Raw genomic sequence first — 12981 nt, 5'->3', positions numbered from 1 at the left:
GGCAGTGCTGCAGGGGGAGGCAGAAGAGGATCAGCGTCTGCAATAAGACAGTACAGCCAGCCCTCCAGCTTAGCAGGTGCTCGGCCCCCCTTCTGAACTTATGGGACCGGGGACCAGTACAGGGGAGATGGCTGTACTGCCTTATCAGCGGCCCATTATGTATGTATTGAAGTAATATCACAGATTTTTCAATTTTATATTACTGTACATTTGCAGACACTGTGTGCGCTGTACTGGGAATCCGTATTTAATTGTATTAGTATTTTTTTGTGATTTCTTTGCATACGGCATTGCACTTATTCACTCTTTTTGGTACACTATTGCATCAGTGAGAATAACTTATTTAGACCCCTTTCACACTGGGACTTTTTTTTTTAGGCACTTTAGCGTTAAAAAAAGCGCCTGTAAAACACTTGAAAGAAGCCTCATCTGCAATCCCAATGTGAAAGCCCAAGTGCTTTAAGAGCCCTTTCACACTGCCAGCGCCCAAAAAACGCTGGTAAAGTGCTGCTTAAACTAGCGGCCCTTTACCAGCGTTTTTCGAGCGATATCAGGGAGCTTTTAACCCCTGCTAGTGGCCAACTAAAGGGTTAAAAGCGCCACTGCCAAAAGTGTTTTGCAGGCGCTTCTCATTGATTTTAATGGGAAGGGGCGCTTTAGGAGCTGTGTATTTACCGCTCCAAAAGCGCTGCAAAGAAGCTGCTTGCAGGACTTTGACGCCCTGCCAGCGCAGCGCCTCAATTTGAAAGCACTCGGGCTTTCACATTAGGATTGCAGATGAGGCTTCTTTCAGGCGCTTTACAAGCGCTTTTTGTAACACTAAAGCACCTGAAAAACGCCCCAGTGTGAAGGGGGTCTTAGTGATAGCTTTGCTATTCCCGATTTACTTATTTCTATGGTTAGATATATACAGCATCTCACAAAAGTGAGTACATCCCTCACATTTTTTGTAAATATTTTATTATAGCTTATTATCTTTTCATGTGACAACACTAAAGAAATGACACTTTGCTACAATGTAAAGTAGTGAGTGTACAGCTTGTATAACAGTGTAAATTTGCTGTCCCCTCAAAATAACTCAACACACAGCCAACAAAGTGTCTATATTTTGTGTGGCCACCATTATTTTCCAGCACTGCCTTAACCCTCTTGGGGATGGAGTTCACCAGAGCTTCACAGGTTGCCACTGTAGTCCTCTTCCACTCATCCATGATGACATCACAGAGCTGGTGGATGTTAGATACATGCTTGACCAGTCCATCACCTTTACCCTCAGCTTCTTTAGCAAGCCAGTGGTCATCTTGAAGGTGTGTTTGGGGTCGTTATGTTGGAATACTGCTCCGAAGGGAGGGGATCATGATCGGCTTCAGTATGTCACAGTACATGTTGGCATTCATGGTTCCCTCAATGATCTGTAGCTCCCCAGTGTCGGCAGGACACTCGCACCACCAAGCTGTAGGCAAGACACACTTGTCTTTGTACTTCTCACCTGGTTGCCGCCACACACGCATGACATCACCAAATCAGTTTATCTTGGTGTCATCAGACCACAGGACATGGTTCCAGTAGTCTGCTTGTCTTCAGCAAACTGTTTGTGGGCCTTTTTGTGCATCATCTTTAGAAGAGGCTTCCTTTTGGGGATGACAGCCATGCAGACCAATTTGATACAGTATGGTCTGAGCACTGACAGGCTGACCTTCCGCCCTTTCAACCTCTGTAGCAATGCTGGCAGCACTCATACATCTATTTCTCAAAGACAACCTATGGATATGATGCTGAGCACACGCACTCACCTTCTTTTGTCGATCATGGTGAGGCAAATTCTGAGTGAAACCTGTCCTATTAAACCACTGTATGGTCTTGGCCACCATGCTGCAGCTCAGTTTCAGGGTCTTGGCAATTTTCTTATAGCCTAGGCCAGGGGTGGCCAACCAGTGGCCCAGGGGCCACATGTGGCTCGCGGAGCCCTCTGATGTGGCCCACGACCTCCTGCTCTGCAATGGTGGGTTAGCAAGACCAGATCGCAGGTTGCTGACCCGTCATACCACAGCATCAGTGTTGTGAATGAAGCTGGTGTTAGAGGAAGAAAGTGGCTGCAGAGCAGAGCCCCATAAGCCGATACTTCTTGTACAGCACTGGCTTTTGCCACAGGCAGAGTCTATGGCAAAGTTCAGTTAACCCACAGGATAGACACAGGTGCACTATGCTGCACCCACGGTTTAAGTAAAAAGCAGCATATCAGTGTGAAAGCAGTTTAGGCCCTTTTCACACGATTGCCCCTACCCAATCGGATCCTCGATTCACCTCTACAGAGCAGCAGATGTAAACAGACTTATGTCCATTTACACCTGCCTGCCGACAATCCGATCCTAAAAATCTGATTAAAAAAAATAGAAGGGAATTCATCCCCTTCCATCCAGGTGGATCGGATCAGAGGGCGTAGAGAGTAGCTGTGACCTGTCATCCATGCGCTCGGCTCATTGTGGCCCACGACTGGTTACCAAGTTGCTTAAGTGGCCCTCGCACTTAAAAAGGTTGGGCACCCCTGGCCTAGGCCATCTTTATGTGGAGCAACAATTCTTTTTTCCAGATCGTCAGAGAGTTCTTTGTCATAAGGTGCCATGTTGAACTTCCAGTGACCAGTATGAGAGAGAGCGATAACACCAAATTTAACACGCCTGCTCCTCATTCGCACACGAGACCTTGTAACACTAACGAGTCACATGACACTGAGGAGGGAAAATGGCGAAATGGGACAAATTTAGACATTTTCACTTAGGGGTGTACTCACTTTACACTCACTTTAGACATTAATGGTTGTGTGTGGAGTTATTTTGAGAGGACAGCAAATTTACACTGTTATACAAGCTGTACAGTCAATACTTTACATTGTAGCAAAGTGTCATTTCTTCAGTGTTGTCACATGAAAAAATAATAAAAAATTTACAAAAATGTGAGGGGCGTACTCACTTTTGTGAGATACTGTAGTTGCGTAGCCTATACTTGGTGATGCTTTGTGGATTAGCATGAAGCGGCCCTCCAAATAACACACATGCTGCACAATTCCATTTATTTTTTTAATATTTTTGTTACTAGAAGGACAGTGGAAAATTCTGGGTAGTGAAGAGCAGATTTTTATTTTTGCACTGACCTCAAAATAACTTTTCTGGGAACAGATTCCAGATGTACGTCAGCCAAAAGGCTTACAGACAGCTAAGCAAAAGTTCTGAGAGGCTTAATAAGTTGACATATGGTGACTCTGTAACTACAAATGGGCTACTTCCAGGCATTTTGCTCTCCTCACACAATCGTAAACGTAAGTAAAATTAGGCAGGAGATTAACTTTTAATGGGGAACTGGAATGGTTTTGATCAATTTGATAAGTTTATAAACAGATGTTTTATGTCATTTTCATGCACCTAATGCAAAAAATTAATTTTTAAGGTCGCAAAATAAATAGTACGTATATTACTCTCCAAAATATCTGCAATGACCTATGGAGCCATGCCACTACTGGCTCAGGGAAGGGTAATATCTGTAGGGGTCCCACCTGCCCAGGTGTGTAGGGGACCCCCCATGGGCGAGCAACCACCACATCTTACCTTATACCCCAACAACGCTCCCAGCCTCCCCTGCACCCTCTTCCTTTCCTTTGAGTCTTATGGGAAATTCTTCTGATCTATATTACTTCTTTGCAGGATACAAACAACCATATCCCAGGTACTCTTCAGTACATTGGCAAATCTGGACTATTAGAAGACCTGTTTGGCCGTAGCCCCAGTGTTGCAGCCATGCACACTAATAATCTTTAAGGGCCCTGAATAAGCTCTTTCCTACTTTCTAATAAATGATGCTGAGGAGTCCAACTTATTTTGCAGCCCTGGCAGTCAAACCATAGCCTAGTGCTCTAGCCTTAAAGTGAATAAAGACAATTAAACACATGGGAAGCAGCTATTGATATATAGGTACTGACTCCCTCAACATTTATGTGGTGCCTGCTCTCCTTCCCTGCCTATTGTTTCTTGTACTTATTAACTCAAACATTATATACATCCAACGTTCGTAAAGTTTGGTTGCAAAAAAAATAAAATAATTTTTATTATCCATCTATCTATCTATCTATCTATATATATATATATATATATATATATATATATATATATATCTATCTCTCTCTCTCTATCTATATATATATAGATACACACATACATACATACATAGATAGTTGGGCATCCTTACAGCTCTCCAGATCAATAGCATAGTGCTAAAAACTAAATGAGAGGTAAAATCTGGAGGAAAGCGTTAAGAAAAATCCACTGTCATTAAAAAAAAAAAAAAAAAATATATATATATATATATATATATATATATATATATATATATATATATATATATATATATATATATATATATATATATATATATATATATATATATATGTATGTGTGTACTTACACCATTTTGTATTATAATGCTGTTAAAAAATTACCTTTGCATTTCAGTCTACAGCCGCTAAAACTTTTTAGGAAATACACTATATGTACAAAGGTATGTAGCACCTGCCACATGTGGTAACCTACCTTCTAGCATGGCTGGGCCCCTATGCACAAAGCCAGCTCCACAAAGACAAGGTTTGATTAGTTTGGTGTGGAGGACTCAAATGGCCTGCACAGAACTCTGGCCTCAACCCTACTGATCACCTTGGGGATGAATTGGAAGCCAGGTCTTCTTCTCCAACATCAGTGACTAACTGACTTTACAAATGCTTTTTTGGCTGAATGGGCACAAATTCCCACAGGCACATTCCAAAATATTGTGGAAATCCATCCCAGAAAAGTGAAGGCCGTTATGTCTGCAAAAAGGAAAGGGAGAGGTCCACTTGATTTCCATTATTTTGGAATAGGCCTCCAACAAGTTCTTCTAGGTGTTATGGTCATGCATCATATACACTATATTAAAAAAAAAGTATTGTGACGTATGCCTTTACAGGCACATAAACTTTAATGGCATCCCAGTCTTGGTTCGTAGGGTTCAATATTGAGTTGGCCCACCCTTCGCAGCTATAACAGCTTCAAGTCTTCTAGGAAGGCTGTCCACAAGATTTAGGAGTATGTATGGGAATGTTTGACCATTCTTCTAGAAGCACATTTGCAAGGTCAGGCACTGATGTTGGACAAGAAGGCCTGGCTTAAAGTCTACGCTCTAATTCATCCCAAAGATGTTCTATCGGGTTAAGGTCAGTCAAGTTCCTCCACCCCAAACTCGCTCATCCATGTCTTTATGGACTTTATGGGCCAATGGCTGAGAGCGCTGACCGGAGTGTTCTGACGGAAGGGCCGCCCCCGTCAGAACACAACAGCGCAGCAGGGGAGATCGCTGTACTAACATCGGATTGGTAGTACAGCAGCTGTGTGTACTAGACTGTGCTGTCCAATTATAATATCACATTATAATTTATATTGCAGGAGGAAAAACTCTTTTTGGTTGCTAATGGAGGGGGGGTGCTTAGTTATTTACAGTCCTCTATTCATTACCCTCCACAAGAAAAAAAAAAAAGGATCAGAGATTCCTATAGGAAAGGATTCCATAGGCAGGAAACAGAAGAAGTAACATTTGAAGCACCTACTGGTAGAACTTAAAGCAAGGACTCAGACATACCTTCACCGTGTAACTAAGGGCTGCATGATACATCGGGAGCAGCACCTCTCTGTAAAGAGTTGGTTTAGGAAACTTTTTCAGAACTCATTGACCGTGAACATTTTCACATTTTCTTACCTTGATATCCTGAGACTATCTGTACAACATCATCGTACACCATTAATGTGGCTGAGCGCTCAGGCAGCAATTCAAGGCTCAGAAAGGAGAACACTGCAAGAGAAAAATCACAGCTAAGGACCCACATTCAGTATTGAAAACATGACCTTAAAAACCTCATGCACACTGGACGTTAAAATAACGTTATAAAAACGCCAGTAGCTTTGTAGTGAGTTTTTTCAACATCTTTGAATAGTGTTTTTTTTTTTTTTTAGCTTTTATTAGCGTTTTCCTGCATTAGGCTTTATTTTAGCATTTTTCTTTGTATTTTTTTTTTCTCAATGGATCAATTACGTAAAAAAAAACGCTGATGAGCTGTGTTTTTCAGCGTTTATCGGCGTTTGACGTTAGAGCGTTGTTACAGCTGAAAAACTCCTCTCAGAGCCTGCTAGATTTATTTATTTTTTTTTTTAAAGCCCAAAACTGCTGATAACAGCCTATGTGTGCATGGACACATAGGATAACATGGTGGGGAGTTTATTGGCTGCAGAAAAAAAAAAAAAACGTCTGAAGTCAAAAACAGCTGCTGTAAAAACGTCCAAAAATGTCCAGTGTACACGAGGCCTTAAAGTGCATCTAATACAATTTAAAAAAAAATATTGGACAGATTGGTAAGGAACTAGGATTCCCAACTGTATCCCCTTTGGAACTATCCATCCTATCTGAAATAAAACACAAACATTGTGTCACCAGAACAGCAATAAAAGGGAAATCTATTATTGGTAACATTTGTGTTGACAACTGTCTGCACTTCCCTCACTTAGGAGAGCTTTCACTTCCTGTTGGTTCTACAGGACAGGATATGAAAGGAGATCTTATCATTAAATCAATTGTAAAGAATTTTTTTTAAAAGAACAAACTTCTTTATACTTACCTGCTCTGTGCAATGGAATTGCACAGAGCGGCCCCAAAACTTCCTTTTCTCAGGTCCCCTGCTGGTGCTCCTGGCTCCTCCAATCTATCCAGAGCCCCCACAAGAAGCTTCCCATAGGGGCACTCGTGCAAGCTCGCTCCATTGACACAGACAGCAGTACTCGGGCGCCCCCCCCCCCCACTGAAGTTGATTGAAAGGAGCTGCTATCAATCTGCCCAATGAGGACCCACTGCTCCCATGCATGTCGATCAGATTGGGCTCAGGTAAGAACAATGGGGAGCTGGGGGGATCCTGCAGCAGAGAATTTTTTTTACTTAATGCATACAATGCATTAAGAGGAAGAAAACCCTCTCTTAAAAAAAAAACAAAAAAAAAACACATAAACAATGCATAGCATACTAGCTCATTATGAATTACTTACCTGAGATCGAAGCCCCCGAAGCGACCCTCGTTCACCTCCTCTGTCGCTGACATGTTGACTCGGTGTGTCTTCCAGGTATCGCTGCTCCAGCACTGTGGCTGGCCGGAGAATCGATGATGTCACTCCCATGCATGCACGCTGGTGCCGCCACTAATGGCATGATCGCCGTTAGAAACGGCACGCTCAGTGCGCCTGCGCCCAATGTCTACGGCATATGCGCCATAGACATTGGTGCTGCTATTTCTGCAAATATCTCCTAAACCTTTTAGGTTTGGGTGATATTTCTTGCACTTAAACTAGGCTTACCTGTAGGTTCAAGTGGTTGTAATGGGTTTACAACCACTTTAAGGTAAATAAACTATGAGACTTTAGAACTACTTTAATGCAGAACTCTAGCCTAAGGTCGTCTATGGTCATGCTGGTTGTACTGAGGTTGATCCATTAATCGACTTCACTACAACCAGCCTGTAGGGCTTATTTTGCGTGATCACTGCTGGTGGCTATAGCTGCTAACAGTGATCATTGTATTAGGGTGGCAGAGAAACCTCCCGCTGTCAGAATATAAATAGCGCTGTGGGAGGGATTCCCCCATCAACTGATTGCTTTGATGGGGGGAACCAAGCAATTTTCTTTTATTTAACCTGCGGTTGACGGAAAGAAACTATACAATGTATGGCCTGCCTAAACCTAACTATTGTTAAAAACGTCCCCTTCCCATTCCCAACACCTATGCTGACTAACCTGTGTAAAAATGATGGATTATACCTTTGTTTTGGCCTTCATTTGGTGGTAAATTGTAATAAATTGTAATAAATATATCCTGACTTTTTTTTATTAAAGCCTAATGCCGCGTACACATGGTCGGATTTTCCGACAGGAAATGTTCAATGTGAGCTTGTTGTCGGAAAATCCAATCCTGTGTATGCTCCATCGGACATTTGCTGACGGATTTTCTGCCCACAAATGTTTGATTGCAGGTTCTCAAAATTTCCGCCAAACAAAACGTTGTTGTGCACACAAGTCCGCGCACAAAAGTTCACGCATGCTCAAAATCAAGTACGAGCGGGAAGTGCTCGGTCTTGTAAAACTAGCGTTTATAATGGAGATATCACACGACTATTGAACTTCCTTTTAATGGGCTCGTCCTACGTGTTGTACGTCACCGCGTTCTTACATTCGGAATTGTTGACCTACATTTGTGTGACCGTGTGTATGCAAGACAAGTTTGAGCCAACATCCTTTGGGCAAAAATCCACAAAAAAGTAGTATTCATTTTTTTTTAAACCTAGCAGTATATTTCTTGCTATTACCATGACCTACCACCAAATCCAAAATAAATTCTCCTGCTCATGACAATCACTGCAAAGCCACATATGTGTATGTTATTTGTGGTTTGTACTTAGAGCTGCACGATTCTGGCCAAAATGAGAATCACATTTTTTTTGCTTAGAATAAAAAAAGATCACGATTCTCGAGATGTAAAATCTTTCACATTATACAAAAAAAAAAAAAAATGGGCTAACTTTACTGTTTTTTTTTTTTAATTGCATTTGAAAGACTGTTGCGCAAATACAGCGTGACATAAAATATTGCAACAACCACCATTTTATTCTCTAGGGTGTCTACTAAAAAATATATATATAATGTTTGGGGGTTCCAAGTAATTTATTTTACAGCAAAAAAATAAAAAAAATAAAAAGATTTTAACTTGAAACCAACAAATGTCAGAAAAAGGTTTAGTATTTAAGTGGTTAAACTTGTTTCACTTACACACAGTCTATTCCATTGACAAATTGTTACAATGTTTATACTCAAGTTCAACTGATTCTAATTTGATTCTTGGCAGACTGCCCCATTTTTCTCTTCCTTTTTGATGGCTGTGGCTTCAGAAGAGCAGAGAGAATTCTTTGCTAAACACTTTAATCAAGATCGCGATAACGATTCTTGACGATTAATTGTGCAGCTCTACTAGTACGGCCCAGAGACAAAGTGCACATTTCACTTTTATCCTACCTACATACACTGACGCTAAATTAAAAAAAGTTTTTTTTGTAATCTTACCTAAAATACACAGGCCATGACCTTTGACCCTAACCTTGAACCTAACTATAACTCTGATATTGACCAACAGCCCTGGCCAAAAGTTTTGAGAATGGCACAAATATTAATTTTCACAAAGTCTGCTGCTTCATTTTTTTAGTATAATTACAAGCATTTAATAAGAGTGTAATTATCAATAAAAGCCTTTGACTAAGTGTAGGCATAGAGTCAATATTTGCTGTGTTGACCCTTCTTTTTCAAGACGGCTGCAATTCGCCATGGCATTCTGTCAATCAACTTCTGGGCCACATCCTGACTGATGGCAACTCGTTCTTCCATAATCAACGCTTAAAGTTTGTCAGAATTTGTGGGGTTTTTTTGTTTACAAGTTCTCAATAGGATTAAGGTCTGGGGAGTTTTGTTCCCCAAGCCACTTAGTGATCACGTATGCCTTATGGCAAGGTGCTCCATCCTGCTGGAAATGCATTGTTCATCACCAAACTGTTCTTGGATGGTTGGGAGACGTTGCTCCCGAAGTATGTTTCTGTACCATTCTTTATTCATGGCTGTGTTCTTAGGCAAAATTGTGAGTGAGCCCACTCCCTTGACTGAGAAGCAACCCCACACATGAATGGTCTTTACTGTTGGCATGATAGAGGACTTATGGTAGCGCTTACCTTTTCTTCTCCAGACAAGGTTTTTTTTTTCCCCCGGATGCCCCAAACAATTAGAAAGGGGATTCATCAGAGGAAATTACCGTAAGTTACCCCAGCCTTCAGCAGTCCAACCCCTGTACCTCTTGCGGAATATCAGTATGTCCCTGATGTTTTTCCTGAAGAGAAGTGACTTCTTTACTGCCCTTCTTGACACCAGGCTATCCTCCAAAAGTCTTCCCCTCACTGTGTGTGTAGATGCCCTCACACCTGCCTGCTGACATTCCTGAGCAAGTTCTGCACTGGTGGTGCCCCAATTCCGCAGCAGAATCAACTGTAGGAGACGGTCCTGACGCTTTGCTGGACTCTCTTGCGCGCCCCGAAGCCTTCTTCACAACAAATTGAATCTCTCTCCTTGAAGTTCTCGATGATGAGATAAATGGTTGATTATGGTGCAATCTTAGTAGCAGCAATATCCTTGCCTGTGAATCCCTTTTTGTGCAAAGAAATGAAAACGGCACATTTCCTTGTAGGTAACAGAGGAAGAACAATGATTTTGGGGGGGTTTTTGGGATCAAGTTAATTTTCATGGCAAATAGGAGGGACTTAATTGCAATTCATTTAATCACTTTTCATAACATTCTGGTGCATATGCAAATTGCCATCATAAAAACTGAGGCAGCAGAATTTGTGAAAATTTATATTTAAATAACTTATAAAACTTTTGGTCAGGGCTGTAGATCAAACTCAGATCTTGCCATTTATCTTTTTTCGTTTATTTTAACACACACTTTTCTTGGTTTACCCTTTTCTTCTTTAGCAAGGAGAAAAAAAAAAAGATGATACAATGTATCTTCCTCCATTCAAGAGAAGATAACACAGGGGCAGGCTGTACAATGACCGTGATAGCAAATCAGAGGCTATCAGGTGATTGGAACTTTTTGTCCCCTATGTCAGTGGTCCTAAACCTCAGTCCTCAAGTACCCCCAACAGGCCATGTTTTGGGAATTTCTCTTCGATAAAATAGTTGTCCAAAATGCCAAGCCATTGACTGATTTAAAGCACCTGTGCAAGATAAAGGAAAACCTGCAAACATGGACTGTTGGGGGTACTTGAGGACTGAGGGCGAGAACCACTGCCCTATCTAATGGGAATTTTATATATATATTTTTTTTTTAAGTATAAAAAAATGTAAGCTACATCCAAGCACATAACCCCCCACCCCCTCATATACGCAAGTACAAACGTACGCAGTGGGGCACCTACGCCTAAAACCGATTGCGATACAGATGTTACAGAACGCTGCTTATGCTGGAATGAGAGCAATAATTCTAGCACCAGTCCTCATTTGTAACACGAAACTGATGACCTTTAAAGGCTTTTAACCACTTAAGCCCTGGCCCATTTAGCTGGCCAAATACCAGAGCACTTTTTGTGGTTCGGCACTGCGTTGCTTTAACTGCACAGATGTGCCACATGGCTCCCAAACAAAATTGACGTCCTTTTTTTTCCCCACAAATCAGGCTTTTTGGTGGTATTTGATTAACCCTGCGGCTTTTATTTTTTGCACTACAAACAAAAAAATAGCGACAATTAAAAAAAAAAAAAAATTTTTTTTTTACTTTTTCCTATAATAAATATCCCCCAAAAATACATACAAAAAAATGATTTTTCTCAGTTTAGGCCGATATGTATTCTTCTACGTATTTTTGGTTAAAAAAATAAATAAATCGCAATAAGCGTTTATTGATTGGCTTGCGCACAAGTTATAACATTTACAAAATAGGGGATTGTTTTATGGCATTTTTATTAATTTTTTTTATTAGTAATGTCAGCAGTTAGTGATTTTTTATCATGACTGCGACATTATGATGGACAGATCGGACACTTTTGGCGTGATTTTGGGACCATTCACATTTATACAGTGATCAGTGCAATTAAAAATGCTTTGATTACTTTGTAAATGTGACTGGCAGTAAAGAGATTAACCATTAGTTGGCGCTGTAGGGGTCAAATGTGTCCTAGGGAGTGATTCTAACTGTGGGGGGAGGGGCTGTATGTCACACATCACTGATCACAGTGAGCTGTGATCAGTGACAGTGTCACTAGGCAAAACGGGGAGATGCTTGTTTACATTAGCCTGTCCCCGTTCTTCCTCACCGTGAGACGATCGCGGGTATCCCCACGGACATAGAGTCCACGGGTCCGCAATCCGCCTTTTAAAGGGCAACGTACAGGTACGGGATTCTGCCTGTACGTGCCCTTCTGCTGACGGATGGCGTCATGAGGCTATTTACTTGGTACAACCTCAGCTTTTATATTTTACCAAAAAAAAAAATGGGTAATTTATTGTGTTTTTGTGCCCCCTAAAATGAACTTTTTATTTTAAAAAATTAACTGTAAACTTTTCGGTAATATGTAGCCTAAAAAAATTAGAACTACTGCTATTTTATTCTCTAGTGTCTGCTTTCAGAAAATGTATAATGTTTGGGGGTTGTATGCAATCTTCAGGGCTAAAATAATTTTTTATGATTTTAATTATTTAAAAATGCAAAAATGGTTCTGGCTGTCAAAGGGTTAAAGGGTAAGATCACCTTTCGGAGACGTGTTAAATCCTTAAGATTTGTTTGTTAAAAAAAAAACAAAAAAACATGGCTCCTAATTTTTTTAGCTGGCTCCTAGATTCAAAGCCAATTGGTCAAGCCCATCTCTACACTGGTAGTTTTTGGCACCTCTAAATTAATGCAATTATCATATCATTAGATTTATTGGGTCAGGATACTCAAAATCAATCATTTAGCTATAGTGGAGCCCATTACGCAGAGTCATCTCTTCGTTGCTTCAACGAGATCTCTCTGCTCAGAAGTCATACCTCGGGTTTCTGTACTCCTGGGAATTTTGTGTGTTTTAGCTCTTCCGGTTACATTCTCTAATATAAAAAATAAGTAAAGGGTCCAGCGTGGAGAGGGGAATTTCAGCAGAGATCTCACCAACAGAGTTCCCAAAAGATATTAGAAACTGTAACATTCAACTATCAGTTTAGCGTGGCCTGACCCACCCAAAAAATAAAAAGGGGAAAAGCTAAAGTGTAAGTAAATTCATTTTTGAATTTTTTTTACCGGGGATACTGAAAAACGGTGTGGCATTCGGCACTACATGCAGTGATAACTGCAATCATC

At 40.8% G+C, this 12981-nt stretch overlaps 1 protein-coding gene across 1 annotated transcript in view; it reads right to left on the bottom strand.

Annotated features, from left to right (window-relative positions):
- FAM171A1 (family with sequence similarity 171 member A1) overlaps window positions 1–12981 on the bottom strand; it is a 174740-nt gene that overhangs the window by 70619 nt on the left and 91140 nt on the right. The window contains exon 3 of the mRNA XM_077490850.1: window positions 5776–5868. Within this exon, the coding sequence (XP_077346976.1) occupies window positions 5776–5868 (93 nt within the window). The remainder of the gene's footprint in view (window positions 1–5775; window positions 5869–12981) is intronic.

Source organism: Lithobates pipiens, unplaced genomic scaffold (assembly GCF_037356315.1).
Source record: "Lithobates pipiens isolate NorthernLeopardFrog02 unplaced genomic scaffold, aLitPip1_a1.2 Scaffold_19, whole genome shotgun sequence".
NCBI classification, from domain to species: Eukaryota; Metazoa; Chordata; class Amphibia; order Anura; family Ranidae; genus Lithobates; species Lithobates pipiens.
The sequence above is the reverse complement of the archived record's forward strand: the minus strand, read 5'-3'. Positions and strand labels throughout refer to the sequence as shown.